The sequence below is a fragment of the Rhipicephalus microplus genome, chromosome X, assembly GCF_043290135.1.
Source record: "Rhipicephalus microplus isolate Deutch F79 chromosome X, USDA_Rmic, whole genome shotgun sequence".
Taxonomy (NCBI): Eukaryota; Metazoa; Arthropoda; class Arachnida; order Ixodida; family Ixodidae; genus Rhipicephalus; species Rhipicephalus microplus.
In genome coordinates this window covers 383,152,677-383,170,488 of record NC_134710.1, presented here as the reverse complement: position 1 = coordinate 383,170,488, position 17,812 = coordinate 383,152,677, and the positions used below count along the sequence as shown (strand labels likewise).

The following is a 17,812-nucleotide window of genomic DNA, read 5'->3' as shown; positions in this document are numbered from 1 at the left end:
CGCGCTGGCATGTCCGGGCACGCTACGCTGGCGCGCTGCGCCGGCTACGTCACAACGCAGTGCCACTTCCCTTTTAGCCGCGCCGGAAATCCTCTCCTACGAGCTATGTTGCGCCTGACGATTCGCTCGTCGCAGCAGATGCTCTGTCAGGCCTTCACGAGGGGTTGACGCACTGCTAAGCAGGCGGCTTCTCGTTCGTGCGTTCGACTTCGGTCCTTGTGCGGGAGTCGTCGCGCCCTAGCAAGCGTACTTGCTCGGTCTTGCGGAGTTCCCTATACGGCCTGCAAGCCCGTGAGTGTCGCACTGTGCTGCATCTTGGGTTAATAAACCCGCTGTTGTTGTTATCCTGCCTCGTGCGTGGTTTCTGCGCCGTGCCGGAGAAATCGACGAACCCGGCCGCAGCGTCTTCGCATGCAGCAGCAGTGGAGGACGTCGCATCTCTACACGGTTGCGCTTAGTAGGTAAACTTGTGCAAACCTATCTCCACATAATGAATTGTGGCATAGTCTTCTAAAGTGGCTAATTATTATGCAATTCACATGCCATGACGCCTGATGCAATACTATGAAACTGTAAGGCGACTCCTCACAAGAAAGGAGGTATGCTGCTGTTGATGCTGCTGATGACAATAATGAATCTTGGATGGGCAGGCACAGCTCTGAAGCACCAACTAGTTATGCAAATGACACATTATACCATATTTACTCGTGTAATGACCCCCCCCCCCCCCCCTTTTTTTTCAGAATAGTTGACGCCAATTGGGGGGAGGGTTCATTACGTGAGAGAAGAAAAGTCACGGGAGTTACAACGGCAAAAATTTAACATGACGGCAATTAGAAACTCACTGTTTGACCACTACTGGCCTTCAATTCAGCGGCAAGACAACGAAGTCTCTAAACCTATTTAAGAACTTGGCTATACAATAGAAAACTCCTTATTTTGGCTCGTAAAATGCGTGAAACCTTTCTTTGTAGCCCGAAGATCTTCTCATTTTCTCCAGTAATGAACGAGCATAGATCGGCGTTGAAGTGTTGCTCAGTTCTGATGCTCCAGTGCATGCTCGACCAACTTTAAGCTTAGAACCAGCCGTGTAGTTAGCACACCAGTTGATCGTGCCCTGCGCAGCAGGTGTATCGTAAAGTTTACTATGACAAACCCGACAACACAAACACAGTGTCGGATGGCAGCGCACGCAGGTTGCGGGTGCACGAAGTGCCGTCGGCGCGGTTGCACTTTGTTTTTTGCTTTGTTTTCGCGCCGTTGTGCTTACGTGGTGATATAGGCACGGAGGTTTCTTTTGCGCTCGACAGATGGCACTCTGCCGCAAAAGGCACGAATTTAAAATTTTGATCGATGTCGTAAGTGCTCGCGCTGCTCGCAACTGTTTAGGATGATTATTAAACTATGTTTTGACTTTTATTGTGTCGTTACTCTGTGATATAATGGCGTGATTTAACAATGTTTTAACTAGCAATAGCACTGGCTATCACATCGAAATAAAACGAACAGATACATTAAAAAATATATTATTTTTTTTCAAGCACCAAGGTTGGGGCTGGGTTCATTACGTGAGTAAGTACGGTGCTTGATAATAATAAGAATAATTATTGGGGTTTCGCATCCAAAAACCATGATATAATTATGACAGATGCCATAGTGGAGGGCTCCAAAAAGTTTGGCCGCCTAGGTTTCTTTAAATCTAAGTACACGCTTCTCAAGCATTTTCGCCTCCATCAAAAATGTAGCCGCCACAGGCGAGATTCGAACCCACGACCCGCGGGCCAGCTATATTATACTGGGTGGCGTTCATTATAATTATACAGTCTAAAGCTTCAGGCTGACATAATCCCTGACACTGTGTGTCCTTGTCAACTTCACCACATTGTTGTCCTTCTGTTTAGTTTCACTTGTTTCAACAGCACAGACAAGCTAGCAACAGTATCGCGTAATATAAAATTCAGTTATGCGTAAGGCAGGTGGAGCTGCAGGTACTAGTTTATCACAGGTGCCAAATGTTTTCTCGCTTCCTTCATCACGACAAACATACTTCTCTTTAGCCTACGTGCTGTCCTGGTTCAGGAAAGTGCCGCTATGACATGTACCGTAATTACTCGAATCTAACGCACACCTTTTTTCCGGTTAAGCGAGTTTATAAATCGCATGCACGTTAGAATCGAGTACGAAAAAAAAAAAATTACGGTCAATCTATTGCCATCGGCATTTCCAAAATGGCCGCCCCCTACGTGCGTCGACATGGCGCGTCGGCCATCTCTGCCTATGTGTTTCCCATGTGCGGCACTTCGTACGTGTGCTGAGGAGTTCGTCATCTAGTAGTGCATTAGCATCTACGGCGTGGAAGGGCCGACTCCAAAACCTCGAGTGCACCACGATGCTGCTTTTAAAAGAAAAGTCATCACGTGTGCAGAAACGGATGGAAATCGGGCCGCATCGCGGTCGTTCGGAGTTCCCGAAACGTGCGTGCGGGACCGGCGGAAACAAAAGCAGAAGATTGTCGACAGCAAAGCTTCACGCAAAGGCTTCAGTGGACTACAGCAGGGTCGGTTTCCGCAAATTAAAGAGCTGCTCGGCGAGTATGTGCTTGAGCAGCGAGCGGCACAGCGGCCCGTGACGACAGAACTGCTCCAAGTGCGGGCTATGCAATTAGTCTTAGAAAAAGGTCTGATGCGGAGCCAGTTTAAAGCGAGCAGGTGCTGGCTAACTAACTTTATGAAGAGGAAAGGCTTTTCCCTCCGAAGGGGAACATGCATATGCGAAAAGTTTTGCGGAGGAGTACGATGAAAAGCTCCACAGTTTTCAGAGGTTCGTCCTAAACTTGCGGTGCAACAACGGCTACCTGCTTGGGCAAATCGAGAATTCCGATCAGACGCCTCTTTACTTCGACATGCCTGGCACCACAACCGTCGAGAAGAAGGGGGCGAAGCAAGTTCGCGTGCTGACATCGGTCCACGGTAAAACTACAGTGACGGCAATGCTCTGTTACACGTCAGATGGGCACAAGCTTCGCCCGTACCTCATATTTAAATTGAAGACGCTCCCAAAAGGAGTCATTTTTTCGAGTGGTGTGATCGTGCGGGCCAGCGAGAAAAATGGGTGCACGTTGCAATCGATGTCTTACGTTTTTTTTTTTTGCGGTGGAAATCGGGTGTGCGTTACAATCGAGGGCGCGGTAGAATCGAGTAAATACGGTAACAACACCCTGCGGGGGCCGGTGTACAAATACACAACTCCATTCAACAAGGACCGTGTAATTGAATTAAAGTGCATATCACAGAACACCGGATGGTCAAAATTTTCACAGTGCACCACTGTGGTGCCCTTTATAAGCATATTCTTTTGAGACGCAAAACCACAACGATTTATTGTTATACTAGGACGCTACACATACACAACATGGCAGGAGCGACGTGCAAACACTTAAATCTGACTAAGCTCCATGATTAACCTGGCACACTCGCTTTTTCCCGCATCAGCTTGAGTGATATACTGCAAACTCTACACTGCACATTAGGAAGCACTTTCACAGCACGAAACATGAAGCAATGTCTGCCAAGGCATCGCTTATGGCTTGAGAGGCACAAAGAAGGACCTAACGTGCACTGGCCAGTGTACCAGGCATTCTGGTGATGTAAATCTGCCACAGTGGGCTCAGCATAAAACAAATGAGTGACTCGGCACATGCTGTTTGAAAGAGCATGCATGTGATACACTCGATGCCTTTTCACTAGCGATGGGTGAATAGGAGGGGTGTGTGAATATTCGAACTTACTAATATTTTTGAAATGGTGTTTGCTATTCGATTTGCCCTACAGCCGCTCTTTCTGCTCGAAGTTGTGGCTAGGCCTAACTCCACCCTGAATTTGGCGGGCAAGACAGTCTCGCTAGAGGATATGTGAAAGCGAAGAAGCCGTAATGTGCTTCAAGGCAAGCAATAAATAACATGGGCCACTGGCCCCTTAGAACCACGAATAGGCATCTTGCGCATCGGTAACAGACTCCGGCCAAGCTTGACACGCACAACGGTGTAAGAATGCCATGCATCGACCGCTCAAAAGAGCGATGGCAGCGGCCAGCAATTTCGAGCATCAGCGCCCCAACATGCAAAACTAAGCACACTACACACCGATTTTTTATTGCTGTAGCTTGACATAACTAATCATTAACAGACTAGAGATTGGGGCCTTCGTTTTCAAATCGGCACGCCGATATCCGCGGTGCTATTCCCGTCTTAATGGTGCATTCAGACGACGGACCGAATCCGGATATGTCGTGGACGCGGACAGCTAATCCGCGGATGGTCCGCCTGCAGGCGCATCCACACGACGGACGGTGTCCTAGGGGAAAACAGCCGGATTACCCTCGACAGCAGATTCGGCGCTCACCTGCGCCCGCTGGCAGCAGACCGGTTTGAGAGCATTCAACATGGATGCCCGCAAGAAGCGAAGCTTGGCTGCGATGTTTGTCGTGTTGTGACAAATGAACGAGTAGTGTTATTCTTTCAGGAGAAAAGGGAGTTGCTAGCAGGATATTCTTTTAACTACATTATTCCCCACTTGTGAAACTTCTAAACGTGTCTCCCGCCTTTTTTTAGAAGCGGCACGTCGCCGGTTGCAAAAGTTGGAATATTTCACCACCATGACGGCTAAGATTAATCTCGCGTGTTGAGCGACGGCGGCGACATTTCCCGAACCACCAAAAGTGATTTCTGCATATTTAATCACCTGAGAACAAAGTCTCCGGAAACTAAGTAAACAATGCTCAAGCGTAGATGATGCCGACCAGTCATGCAGCTGTCTGCGAGCCATGGAGGACATGCGGCGAGCAGACGAAAAGTGTACTGGTTGCCACCGACCCCAAGCTATTCCGCTGAAGTACCGGCTCTCCCCCGCCAAAATCCCGATGTGAGAAACAGGTTGGGTTTATCCGTCCGCGAGCCGCGCGGACGAGGGGAATCGCTGATGTGAGGTCACGTGACGCGCCGTCCGTCCCGCCACATCGGGATTCGATCCGTCGTCTGAATGCACCATAAATGTATGTCAAGTGATGGTTGGGCGTAGAGAGTAGAGATTGCTGGGCTCACATTTTGGTCAGTTATATCCGAATGTCCGTTGTACCAGAATCCATAGTGAACGAAGCTCAATCAATGAAACGAATAGGGAAGCCGGCATAATGTCGTCAATTAGTATGTAGTATCCAAATGTCTGTTGTAAGCAGATCCGTTGTAATGAGGTTGTACTGCACCCGAAAAATATTAAACATATATTCGACAACTACTTGATAAATATTCGATTTGATTCACACTAAAACTTTAATACTCGAATTGACTTTGTACCCAAAATTTTGCTATTTGCATAGCTCTAGATAATAGTAAACATGAAGTTCAATGCAACTAGTGACTTGATTTAATAATTTGAATAATAGTTCGAGCAATTTATATTACATACAAAAAAATGAGCATTTCTGTCGCGACCCAATTTACTCTGCCAATATTTTTAAAGGGGACATGACATGGTCAGCCAACAATTGACGACTTTCAGCGAAAAACGAAGGTAGATGGTCAAATATGCCTGTACACCTGCGAAAACTGGACTGTAAGAGATTATGTCATCGGTAGTAAACTCCGCCCCCCGCCAGCGACCCCCATTTTGTCATGGCGTGCGTGACGTCACAAGCTGAAGGAGCAGTGTCGTCGTCTGCTACCAAACAGCACCTTCCGCACATGTCAGTGGGTTGCAAGTGTTGCGGTGTGTTACCGGTACCATCACCATATGTGACGACATCGTCGTGTACGTTGCATATTTTGACTTTGACTCCATCGCCACCAGCTCAAGCGATGAAAGCGTCGAAGACGGTGTGAACTAAGATGCCAACGACCTCAATGTTATGGCAGACGGCTTTTAGCAATGATAAGTAGCTTTATTTCAAGTGTGTCAGGTTGAGAAGCGAGCTTAGTATACGGGAGTCCGTCGACGCTGCACTCACAAGCAAGTGTTACTTAGTGCCATAGAATTGGCAAACTGTGCAGATCTTTGTTGGCTAGCATACGTGCATGCAGGGCTTTCGGTGCTGAACATGATAAATTAATGGTCGTGCAATGCTGCACGTTGAGACCATTATTTTTCTATCAGTTATTGTGTGCGGCATATGTAAACATAAGCCGAAGCGAAAAACATGTCAGTGCGGCGCTAGGGTTACTCACGATATACATATTGGCAGAATTTTTGCTTCAATTCTGACAATATGGTACCGGTAAAAAAATAGCTAGTGTGACGCTCAATCATGACACTGCTTACGATGAGTTTCAATAAATATTTACCGTACTTACTTGCGTAATCCTCGCACTCGCATAATTCTCGCACCCCCTACATCGCCCAAGAAAAGTATGATTTCTTTTTTTCCTCGAGTAATTATCGCACCCCCGAAAACTGCCACAATAATGTCGTCTGCTCGTTCCAGCCACTGATGATGATAGCGCGCGCCATCTGGCGCCATCTCTTAAGCATCAAGTGTACTATTGCACGAAGATTCAATCTAATCCAAGCCAAGCCGAAGTGGCGAGTGCGCGTTGCGGCGTGTTTTGTATGCTGTGTTGGTAATCTTGGCACGTTATGGGGTGATACTGAAGCTACACGGCTGCTTCAAGTTGCAAGTGATAGATCATGCACTAAACGATGGCAACAGGGCGACCAGTAGGCCCTTCGGAGTCTAAGAGTTTTGTGTTCGCTACTGGTGACGGCAGCTGGAAAGCCACCAAGACGCGCTGGGCCTGCCATGGGCCTAAAACTGGGATGGATGGTAAACTTTATTTCTTCAGAAGGAAACTGCGGACGATTCTGTTAAATAGCCATCAGTCCAATACTGACGTCCTAAGTTTACCTTTTGAGGGCTCCTGTTGAGCGACGAACGCTACCGTTATGCCCACAATGCCCACAAACTTTGCGTATGGTATTCTAATTCTCGACTATTTGCTTGCACTTTTTGTGTCTCAAATAAATCTTGCCTTGCGTTGAACCTCTGCTTTTATTGTTGAGGTAAGTGCTAATTAGTACTTTTTTAAGCTTGCTGTAAGTTGCTGGTGCGAGAATCCTGATTTGCGGCCACTTCGTTTTATTTTTCGCTCTGTACGTTTTTGTGGAAAGTTTTCCCCGCGTAATTCTCGCACCCCCCAACTTTGCATCAGATTTCCGGCAGAAAAAGTGCGAGGATTATGCGAGTAAATACGGTATCCCTAGTAGCAAATGGCATATGCATTGCACATTCACAGGACACTTTTGGCCTCCGAAATTGCTTGCTGGAAATACCAGCGCTACATGGGTGATGCAGTGGCATTGTTTCAACCCCTGGAAGTCATTTAGTTCTAATGGCAAGTTGAACAACGCAGAAAAAGTTTAATTGCAAGCGCAGCTGACCACAAAACACGATCGTCCTCCGGAATGCAGACCATGCAGCAGCTGGCCCAGCAAGCAGTTCGCAACGTCACAGCTAGCGAGCGTGCTAGTGTTGCCCAACTCTCAAGCCGCTCGCTCGTTAAAAAAAATATTCGATTATAAATTAACGGCTCGACCAAAATCACTCACATTTCGCCAGCTTGTCTGTGAAGGTACAAGAATCAGCCCCCACAACACAGATTATGGTTGAAAATTGAGTGTCATGATCTCTTTAAGTGTCAGAACAAGGCTCATGAGAACAAAATTTTTTTTTGTTTGAAGCAAAGAGGAAGCAACCTTGAATAGCAGCAGGATTTGGGTAAGGTGCAAGATATAGGCAGTAAAATATGTCACATCTTAAAATTGAACACTTAGCACATATAAGACCATATAACATGCGATTAAACTTAAAAAAATAATAATCAAGGTGCAAATAATAATACATCCTTGAAGCTTGGCTACTGTCTTAGTTATGCTTAGAGAGATTTAAAACCCTGAAACTGAGGCTCCAGACAAATTTTTGCCCATCTGAGGCTCTTCAAATGTGCACCCAAGCACAGTTCACAAGTGGTTTTGCATTCCAGCACCATCAGAATGACGAACACCAGAATGAGGCTACTGCAGCTGGAAATCAAACCTACAATCAGAATGGGCCAGAATGGTGGACAGGACGAGCACTATTAAGCAAGGATGGTTAATACAGTCGATTCCAGATATATCAAACTCGGATATATCAAATTATTGACTATATCGAACAGCTGAGAAATCCCTTGAATTTCCCATGCAAAGGTATGAGACCGGTGCACCCGTATATCGAACTCCCGCACAATGGGACATCCGCTATGTTGAACACTGCGCCGCGCCAATGCCCAGAAAGTGCAATTTTCCTAGCAAATATTGATCAATTTTAGGCCGCGTTCAAACAAGTTTCCATTCTTTTTCACGCGTTGGCGACGAAAAAACGATACTATTCCATCGCCCTGATCTGGTTTGTTGTGCGGGACTTGCAAGTACATCTGTACTTATGCTCGATCTGCAGGTCTTAGCGTGCGGGCATAGTGTTTTCCAAAAGATCGACAGCCGAGGGCACCGAAATGAGAATGCGATGTGACTCGGCGATCGCATGCAATGTTCGCATTCCCTTGTTTGTTAGTACACAATGGCATGCGAGCATGAAAACAAGGCCTTCGAGATGTGCAACCTTGTGACGTGTTCTAGTGTTTCCGGTTTTAAAACGCGTGTCTCAGAGGCTATGCCTTTTTTTGTCTTTTCGCATCAAAACCACTGAAAGCAGCGGCTGCCAGCTAGAAAGCCACAATGTTAGCGATATCGCCAACATTTCGATGCTGGGAACTCAGACGAACTCGGCGATGTGTCTTTTGTGCCTTGTGGTCTTGTGTACTTCTCACCTCATTCCTGATACGTCCTAATTCGGGAGTTGAACTGAGCGTTGACCCGCACATAGCAATAAAAATTATGACTGGTGCTTGGAGCGATGACAAGTAAAACACTGTCATAAATGTTCCTTGTGGGCCAGGTGACGACTTCGGGTGTGTCATGACCGCTGACAATGGAGTATGGTGCCTCAGTTAATTCTGCGACTTATCAGTGTTTCCGGGCACCATGTCGGACAGTGAGCGACTTCATCAGTGCAGATGACGACGTAGCGTTTCTGACTGCATCGATGCTAAGATCTTGGCTGCCACTGCCGGTGCCGCGGAAGTGTAGCCGTGCAAGCATGAATGTGCCAACGCCTTCGCTGCCGCCACTCACCAACGTATTGCTGCACTACAATGTTTGCATTGGCGTTCTGCATTAATCATCGCTGTGGCCGAAGGAGCTAAGTTTGCTTATTTGAAAAGCTTCAATGATATTGAGGATGACTGGAACTTCACGGCGTGCAAGAAGCATAACTGGTTTACGGACTATTTTCATGGAAAATAAAGTGTGGTAACTTGCAGTTTTCACCTTGTTTTTTATTATACAGTAAGCGAATCGTTATGTTAGCTCTTGTAACGATTTATGAGGCCTGAAATGCTTCAATTTAGGCCTTAAATATGCATATTTTGTATTTGGAATTATCAATATATCAAACTATTTCGCGATCTCCTTCGATATATTCGGAATCGAGTGTACTTTAGGTAGCGCGGTAAATAGAGAAAAACGGCACAGTTGACAACTTCCAGCAATTGTACGTCTTTGCGTCCAAACATATGAGAATTGAGAGAATCTCTGCTGTCTAGGAAAGTGCTAAGGCCACCAAGGAGGCCTCTATAACATTGAGCCAAACTGAAGAAGGCATCTACAAATACACTGCTCTAACACAAGAGAAGTAAACGATCGAAGCTCTTACCGGCCACTTCGCTGCGCGATGCCTCCTCAAACATGGCCAGCAACGAGTCGGCCTGAGGCCGGGGTTCGCTAGCCTGCAATCTTGCCTCCAGCCGCTTGTACATCTCGCCCAGCGTCACCAGTTCCTTCTGGAGGGACTCCACCTGCTGCCTGTAGCTGCTGCTCATGGAAGCCCGACTGCGCGCCGTCTCCAGCTCCATCTCCATTTCCATGAGGATACCGGCATTGCGGTCCACTTCCTACCGTAAGCCAGCAAGAAGGGGGTCACTAGTGCACAAACAATACTTCTCAAGAAGTGAAAGGGGTGCTATTTCGAACACGCTTTCAAATTCTACGATGGTGGCATTTTAAACCATGTAAGAGAGCCTGGAGTCAGTAGCAAGGACTTGTTGTCCCTAATTTGGGGAAGAAGACGACGCCACTATAATAGACAGGTCCTTCCAAAAAGTGAGGGTGCCCATAGCTTTTTGGCACTTCAATGGAAGTAGTGAGAGGTTAAAACTGCAGGTATGGCTGCACGCCCTTTCCCCAACTCTGCTTACCCTATGGTACTGGTGCTGCCTGCGGGGCAGACTTTATAATAAGATGGTGAATTTGACAATATGGCACCACCCTGGGTTAAAAGAAAAAATAACTAGATTGTAGTGCTCCACAAAGAGTTCGAGAAATGTTGACCATTAGGAATTCGTTGAAACAAGCCTATATCCAAGTCTGCAAGAGCTTTTTGAATGATTTGGCCTTTCGTGATTACCAAAATTGCAGTCACTGTTGCTGAAGGTTAAACCCAAAGCACCACACTTGGAAAGAAAATGGCATAGTCACCACAGTGTCTATTAAAGTGCCAAGTTTTAGAGGCACTCCGCAAAGCAAGTTTTAGTTGCAAGATATCTTTCATACTACTATACAAAATATATATTAGAGATTATACAGAAAGAGGTTCTATAGTTGCAAAACTGCAGCGGTATCTCTTGCTAATGGCTATGCAATACATACCTGCCAAGTTCAAGGATTCTGAATCTGGGAGGTTTCCGCGACGAGGGGGGGGGGGGGATGCGCTGAATTATTTGCCTCTATTTTTTTTTCGACACGAAAAAAAAAAAAAAACATCACAAAAAAAAAAACAAAACAAGAGGGTCTCAAGTGCAAGCAACAACATGAGCTTTGTGGTCTTCTAGTAGCTTGGAGTGGCCAAACACACAAGGGTAGGGTTTCCCACTAAGGTCTGAAGAGATCAACACAACTAACAGAATCTATTTCTGTCAGAACAACTCTCGTATATCTTCCTGAGACACGTGTGAATGAACCTGACGGCGCAGCTGGCTTCCGCAAAAGTGCGGGTCAAAGCTTTGCTCACTACTAGATTCTTTTGACGCAATGCCGAAACGCGTCTGGCCCCTTTTCATTGTGATAGCAATCATGTATATGAACAGCCTAGGCTGGTTTTTTGCCGTCGCCACCGTCATTCACCATATATGTATACGCATTTATATATATGAGCACTCAACAAATAAAAAAAAGCCACCTGCGCTCGGCGCCCTGCTCGTCGCGATGCGCCACCACGCGCTTATTTCTTTCACGCGTACTTTGGCCCGCGGTTGGGGGGGGGGGGGGGGGAATAGTGTTAGATGCCTTTGGTGGGGAGAATCGTGTGTCTTCGGCTTTCACTGGATCAATTGCGTTAGTTGCCGGGCCAACAAAGGTCACTTCGGTCTATGCACAGGCCCCCTTTGCAAAAAGAGCGCCGCACTTTTCGTGCACAGCGAGGTATAACTGGGACACTTGTTAGTTTGCACTCATCTGTGCCTGTGATTATGTATCCTGCATCATTTTTGTTTAAACAGCCAGTTACAAGTAGAGCAGTAAACGTTAGTTTTGTGTATAGTTTTCGTGCGTCAATTTTTCCTGAGCAGCGCGCTGCACGTTTTGATCGGCTTGCCGTTTTCTGCGTGACATTTCAAGCTGTTGCTGTCGCATTCATTGCTTTGCCCTTGCGGCGAAACTGACTTTTTTTCAAACGTATTCACTGCCTTTAATCTACAGCTGCATGCCTTCGGAGGTCGTAGATCGCTACCACGTTGCCGTGACCATGGTTTTGTGTGCGGCGGTAGCAGAAAACGATAGTTCCTTTAACAAACTCCTCGTGCGCTTGTCTGCGCACGCGCTTTCAAAACTAAGTCACTTTATGCCATCTACGATCGCAGCTACCGCAGCTTTGCCCGCAGAGCTTGTGGAAAGCCATGTTGCTTTGACTGGTTGAGCGCACTCTTTCGGGGTTTGTCAGTTACGTTGTCGCCATATCGTGTCAAGGAACGCGGTTTTGCCCACAGCGGTTGTGGCAACGACAATCACACGCGATGTAGAAAACAGTGCGTGCACCGGTCGCATGCGTACTTCTGAAGCTTCGTGCACGCTGCTCGACGGTTCGCGTACTAAAGTTTGTATCACCCGCCCCAATTAGGGAATGTGTTTGGAACATTCCAGTAAAGTTTGGCTGGGGAATTTCACGAATTTGTATCTGCCGCGGTTTCTACTGTACGGTTTAGATAAATGCCTCTTAAACTCATTTATAACAAAACGGGGTAGGTTCGAAAAGCCTGGAGCATAACGAACTGCTTTTTTGTCATTGTGGCCAGATTATGCACAGAAATTTTGATTTCCTGGAGATTTTCATGACAATCGTACAAACGGAAGAAACGGGCAAAATCCGGGAGTATCCCGGCCAATCCGGGAGACTTGGCAGGTATGGCAATATTACATAGCTAAAGGAGCATCAATTACAGTTAAAAAACATACAAAATAGTCATAGTACAATTTATGCAATGTTTAGTCCACACTTTAACAGACAGAAAAAAGTACAATGAGAGAAAAGCACAATAATATAAGCTCTTAGTGAATGCTGATTCAGCAATAATGTTGAAGATTTTACTTGAACCAGTAAGTTACTCCACATTTTCAAACTGGCAAAATCAACAGTTTGTTTCTTGTAATTAGTATGTGACTTGGAAACGAGAACTCATTTTGTAAAAAGAACCGAGCACTCCTAGGATTAACCACACTATTTCTATCAATGACAAAAAGTAATGATGGACTTACAAGTAGGTGATATATAATGAGGCATTAGTTATACCAGATGAGTGTCCTTCTTGTGTGGATTAAAAATGGGGGCAACCTGACCATCATAAGAAGCAGGTATAATGATAGAAAAGCATTATTTTGGATGTGCTTTAATCGGGCTCAATGACAGTGACACGCGAGACCCCAGGAACTGACACGATTTCAATGACTACAGATGAATGCATAATACAATGCCAAGAGAGTGTCTTTAGTTGTGATGATTTCAAGCACTAAAACATTCAAAATGGCCCATTGGGATCACTGAAAACCTCGAAAATGGAGGCTTGGGCACCACTAATGCAGAGGAGTGGCTATGCCAATGTCACGACACCTTACATGAGCATGTGATGAGGAGCTCATACAGTGCTGTGACATCAGGTTACAGTAGAAACTACAACTAGCTTTTATAAACATACCGTGATTACTTTTTCACGGTGAACTCACTTTTACCAGTACCTTTTCCTGGCTCCTGAGGGCTTGGCCTTTTATTTGAAGAAGAAAAAAATATGACAACTGAAAATTATCGCATCAGTACCTCTTTTAAAAGAGGGTTCATTACAGCTCTAGCTATTCCAGATAATTTGATATAATCCCGACAAATTAAATGACCAAAAATAAATTTGATGGGGGACATGGGACCCGATAGTGATATATATTAGCATTAGGCCTAGAGACATGATTTTTTCAGGAAATATTCAGCTTTTTACACTGAAAAGTATTTACACGATTGTAAGACGACCCCTTTTTTCAAATTTGACAATCCAATGTTGGGGGGTCGTCTTAGAATCGAAATCGAACCATGATGTATTGTCATCTCGAATAGTTTCCCGCTCAACCCAAAGCGCATAGTTTTCCGCATGCTTATACAAAAGCTTTTCTTTTTTTAGCATCTACTGCGCGCATTACGAGTGCCTTTATGACGAGCGCACGGCTCTTGAGGGAGCACCGGTAATCGATGGAAGAGCCGCCGTAGGGGGGTATTGGTAGTTGACGGAAGAGCTCCTCTTTGTGATACAATTTTCTAAGCGGGCGTGCTCCTGTCGCTTGTGTCCACGGCCGGCTCTCTCGAGTCACTTCTGTCTGACATGAGTGCCGTGACATGAGGACGAAAGTTCGGAATCGGTGAATGTGTGGTGCGGAAGTGGCGGCTTCAGCGCGAGGAAATTTTCTCGTGCGACTCCAAGCGCCGTGGCTTTCGCGGGCCGAAGTCTGGCCGCTTTCCGGAACTAGAGGCGAAGCTTGCGACCTACGCGAGTTTTTTTTTTTTTTTTTTTTTTTTTGAGATGCGATTTTGGGGGGGTCGTCTTACAATCGTGTAAATACGGTATGTAATTACATTTTCTTTACATCAATCCAAAAAAAGTTACAACTATTCTTATTTTATGAATTTGGGATGTGACTTGCATAAAAAGTAATGCATCAAAAGAGCTATAATTGAACCTGTACATTGCTGAATATTCAAATAGTGCCAATATGCAATTTCATACTAGTATCTAAATTTCACCCAAAGTTATGAAGTTTTTTATGTCGCAGTCTCTTAGCTCTGAATTTTCACTGGTGATTTCTGGAAAATTTCAAAATTTTACAATGTCCTTAAACATTTTATCGAGGTTTTTTTGCACACTTCAATACCCTAGCAATTAAACAAAAAATGATCAAGAAAATCGAATCAGTATTAGCGACACAGTGCTTATCCCACTGTGTCAAAACAGTCAAAACATGCAAAAATCTGTATTTGAGAAAACCCCCCAAAACTGAAATAGTTCTGGAAATGAAAATTTCATGCATGAAAGCCACAGCACTTGTATTCACAATCACTCAGAAAGGCCCTGCGGAGTAGTCTGAAGCAGGCTTTTGCTTGTTCTCCTTCTTAGCAACTGCCTGGAACGCCGCTGAAGATGCACGTTTCCTCTCCGAGCCGACGGCACAGCGATAGTCTTTCTCAACCGCTCGCTGGTTGCCTGTGCATGTTTGATCTAGCTGCAGTTCACGCAAAATAAGCGAACTAGATTCCTTGTTCCCTAAGTTGAAATGCATAACAGCATCTGTCATGGCAGTCTCAACGGCAAACAATGACGCGTTCTTGTCCTTCACTGAGAGGCTCCAAATGACCGAATGCAAGGCCTCATTCGAATTCTGCGTCTTCCCTCTGGTGCATCTCTGTAGGAGCTTTTCGTCGAACAAGCGTTCATAAACAGGACACAGTACATTGCTCACAGCCTCTGGCAAATTGTACTTGCTTTTTGGGATGGGCTCATTCCTTGCCATGGCTGCATTATGCTTGCACCAAGACTCGGGATCGTGTGGACAGAAGCTGTGGTTTGATTTCTCGTCAGTGGATGTTGTGGGGGTGCTGAAACCCCCTATAAAGTTGTTTGCACCGTGTGGCGCACGTGTCTCGCCCCAAGGCCGCATTTTGGGTGATGACCGCCGGGCGATAGGTGGCATTGTGTTCACGTTGAGTACCACTGTTGGTAGAGTGGTAGCACCGGCGGTGACCCCTGGCGGAAGGCAGGCCTTGGTGGCGGGCGAGAGTTGAGCAAGGCTCTTTTGCGCGCGGTGGTTGCCGCGAACGGTTGTCTCTAGCGTTGGTCCTTCGGCGCGTGGCACCGCGGGCCTGCGCGCCGGGGGGGCCCTCGTGGTAAGTCAAGCATTGGCGACGCCGCCTTGGATGTGTTATTGTTTGTTTGCAATGTTTTGGAGTGTATGAAAATTGCATGTAAAGATGTCTTAGCGTATTAATTACGATTGATGTATCATTTGGCGGATGATATCATTGTTGTAAATTAGTTAAATAAATGTGTATGTGTTTGTTGGTTTGTACCGACCGCGTCTATGTGTTCGTTCACTCCAAGAGCATGGCGTGGCGCTCGCTCGCCTCGTCGAGACCCCACACTGGCTGCCCAACGTGGAGCTCTTGGAGTATCGGACGACAGTTCTTGTGGTTTGGTAGAAGCTTTATTAGAGTGGGTGTAGAGTAGGCTTAGGGGGACTTCTTTGATAGCGTCGGCGGTGTGCTTTCTTGAGAAGCGAAGATATTGGTTTTGGGATGTGTTTGAACTTGTTGGCACTCGAGTTTTTATTTTTTTTTCTGCACGCAAGTGTTTTTTTTGTGTTGTTAGTTTTCAAAAACGTTGTTGAATTGAGACGAGAGCCATGCGGTCTGCATCCTGGGGTGAGCAAGGCCTAGAGCACGTGGTTTGTAGGCCAGGCCCGAAGCGAGTGAGTACGGAAGCCTCGTGGGTGGTCCGATTTTCTGTAAATAGCTTTTTTTATCACTTTGGGCTCAGGGAGCCGGGCGTCATTGCTGACTTGTATTGCGGCGCGACGCCGGGGCATCGTGACACCGCCCAGGGCGGTGGACGCCGATAGCTCGGTAAGCTGCTGTGTGCGGCGAGCGATGGGGCCACCTCACAGAGTGGATGTCTCCTCGCGGCTGCCTCTTCTGTGCCTAGGCTGGGTGCTGGGTGGATGCCGGTTGTTGCCGAGCGACTCATTAGGAGTAAGGCTCTGCGCAGCCACCTGTCGCACGAGGCACAACTAGGTGGATCGTGGCGTTGAAGTGTTGCGCTCTGCTTCCTTCACTTTTTTTTTTATCTTGCGATGCACGAGTTCGGAAAAGTGATTTGTGTTTTATTTTGATGAGCGTCTCGGCCGCCGCCCATGTATTAGCTAGCCGTACTGACCATCGTACCACGTGGCCGAAAAGCCTGAAGCTCCCTTCCCTAGGCCCTGCTCCATTGTTCTTTCGAGTTTTTTTTGTGTGTGTGTATTCAGCGGGAAGGATGTCATCCACGGCCGGCTGTCTTCTGCACATCGTCAGCGTCGCTGGCCAGGAATGCGGTTGTGTTGTGAGGTCGGGCGATGGAGATGCCTGGGACCTGCGCAACTGCCTGCAGTCCGGCGCCCTCGTGAGTGCTGGTCACAACTGGAAGACGCGTCGGCGCTAGCGACAGTTCGTCGCGCCGACGGCAACGTTGATGTTGCGGGGCCGGTACTGAGGTGAAGTCGAGCCAGACAGTGCAGCAGTGTCGACCAGAGGCGGTGTCGTGGTGCAAGGACATTATGGACAGGCGATGTCATTTTTTTGTTGTTGTTAAAACTTGTGCAGCTGATCTTTGTTTTCGGGATGTGGTTCGATTTAAGGTTGGGGGAATGTGGGGGTGCTGAAACCCCCTGCAACGTTGTTTGCGCCATGTGGCGCACGTGTCTCGCCCCAAAGCCGCATTTCGGGTGACAACCGCCGGGCAATAGGTGGTGTGTTCGCGTTGAGTACCACTGTTGGTAGAGTGGTAGCACCGGCGGTGACTCCTGGCGGAAGACAGGCCTTGGTGGCGGGCGAGAGTTGAGCAAGGCTCTTCTGCGCGTGGCAGTTGCCGCAAACAATTGTCTCTAACGTGGGCCTGCGGTGCCATGCACCGAGGGCCCACGTTAGAGACAGCCCACGTGCGACGCTGGGGGCCCGCGTGGTAAGTCAAGCGTTGGCGCCGCCGCCTTGGGTGTATTAGTGTGTTTGTCGTGTTATTGTGTAACGATGTCCTAGCGTATTACATAACGAGAACGAGTTATGTATCAATTCGGTGGACGATATCGTCGTTGTAAATTAGATAAATAAATGTGTATGTATGTTGTTTGGTTTGCACCGACCGTGTCTGCTGTGTCCGTTCACTCCAAGAGCATGGCGAGGCGCTCACCTCGTCGAGAGCCCACAATATCACATGATGATACGTAGCCCACACAGCCTTGTGCACGTCATCCACATTCCCAGAATGAGATTTCAAAGTTCAAAGCCCAGTGTAATAACTCATCAATTTTGTGATGAGGTCACCCGTGAGGCAGCCCTTGCTACTGATGCGCTCGCTGCTGTCCCCTTTGTGTTTCTACATGAGGTTCCGAAGCGT

At 46.9% G+C, this 17,812-nt stretch overlaps 1 protein-coding gene across 3 annotated transcripts in view; it reads right to left on the bottom strand.

Annotated features, from left to right (window-relative positions):
• Positions 1-17,812, bottom strand: part of Tsc1 (tuberous sclerosis 1 protein hamartin) — a 118,280-nt gene that overhangs the window by 17,323 nt on the left and 83,145 nt on the right. For all 3 annotated transcript variants that reach the window (XM_037413361.2, XM_037413362.2, XM_075880055.1), the window contains one exon: positions 9,799-10,036. In XM_037413361.2, coding sequence (XP_037269258.2) covers positions 9,799-10,036 — 238 coding nt within the window. The remainder of the gene's footprint in view (positions 1-9,798; positions 10,037-17,812) is intronic.